This window comes from Austrofundulus limnaeus, unplaced genomic scaffold (genome assembly GCF_001266775.1).
Source record: "Austrofundulus limnaeus strain Quisiro unplaced genomic scaffold, Austrofundulus_limnaeus-1.0 Scaffold691, whole genome shotgun sequence".
Taxonomy (NCBI): domain Eukaryota; kingdom Metazoa; phylum Chordata; class Actinopteri; order Cyprinodontiformes; family Rivulidae; genus Austrofundulus; species Austrofundulus limnaeus.
This window is the reverse complement of record NW_013953093.1, coordinates 210,487-211,724: the sequence shown is the minus strand read 5'-3', so window position 1 is coordinate 211,724 and position 1,238 is coordinate 210,487. Positions and strand designations below refer to the sequence as shown.

General features: G+C 48.6%; 1 protein-coding gene across 3 annotated transcripts in view; it reads right to left on the bottom strand.

The window, feature by feature from the left end:
• Positions 1-280: 280 nt before the first annotated feature.
• The window catches only part of si:ch211-262h13.5 (alpha-2-HS-glycoprotein), a 43,135-nt gene continuing 42,177 nt past the window's right edge, over positions 281-1,238 (bottom strand). For all 3 annotated transcript variants that reach the window (XM_014027864.1, XM_014027865.1, XM_014027863.1), the window contains one exon: positions 281-1,068. In XM_014027864.1, coding sequence (XP_013883318.1) covers positions 571-1,068 — 498 coding nt within the window. In that variant the 3' untranslated portion in view covers positions 281-570. The remainder of the gene's footprint in view (positions 1,069-1,238) is intronic.

Here is a 1,238-nt window from a genome sequence, read left to right as displayed (position 1 = left end):
AAAGAAAGAAAGAAAGAAAGAAAGAAAGAAAGAAAGAAAGAAACCATTTTTTCCTTTATGAGTGTTGGGTTTTTTTCTCTGGTGTTTTGAGGTTATGAAGATTTTTAGTGTGTAAAAAAAATCAGCGAAATTACAAAACCTAAAGTTCACAGCAACAGAATTTTTAAAATCAAAGAAGACATTCTTTCCTGGTTGCGTGAACCCACCCCGCCTCCATTATTTTTATTTTGTTTTCATCTACAAAATAGGTTTTATTCATAAAAAACCCAATGCTGAAAAGTTCAAGAGATACAATTTTAATTTTATATATTTCCAAAATCCAGACTTCAGTAGGTATTATCCTTCAGTATTGTACAAGTAATTTTATTACATATTTTTAAAAACATTTTTGAAGCCATCATTAAATACATGTTTGAGCTGCTGCAGGGAGGTCACTGAGGGTCAGGGAAAGAGACAGCATCCCTCTCATCAGCACCAATTTATCGAAGCCTCCGGTGACAGGCAGCAGAGTTTATCAGTCCAGGCTCTCTCACACATCAGTGGTGGGGTGGGGGGGGATCTCTAAGCCGGTTACACTGTGGCGTATCGAGCCGGACCAGGACAGGATCGGAAAGGAGACGGCCCGCTGGGGAAATCAGACAGGAATACTGGGTTGTGAGTCGGGGAGGGCTCCGTCAAGGCCTGCCGTTTGGAGCGGTRGCGCCTCTGGTAGCGGAAGTTTAAGGGTGGGCGCAGGGCCACGGGACCCGCAGCCTCTTCAGAGGACGACTCAGAAATCCACGGGTCGACCGGGCGTTGCTGCGGGTTCGCCACGTCCTCAGCAGACTCGCTGGAAGAGGAGCCGAAAGGGTTAGAGGAGTTCACCGTGACCGGGGGTCCCGGGGGGACAGAGGGGACAGCTGCAGGGTCAAACGGGTCAGGCTGGGCAGCAGTGGGGTTCGGCGGGTCAGAGGGAGCAGGCTGCAGACTCTTTCCTGGGTCTTCAGGCTGAGGTGAAGAGGTCGGGATCGCCGTGTCCGGAGGTAGGACCTGAACCTGGGGCCGAACTGGTCGAACCGTGTCCACYTTCTGCAAACAAACAGGAACTGATGATGTCATCGGCTGAAGCTCAGTCACAGTTTTACATCACGCACCACGGCTCTGAGAACAAGGACACTATCATTACTGTCCACCGCTGAAGCCAAAATGCTGTTTTTACTTATGTGTGTGTGTGTGTGTGTGTGTGTGTGTGTGTGTGT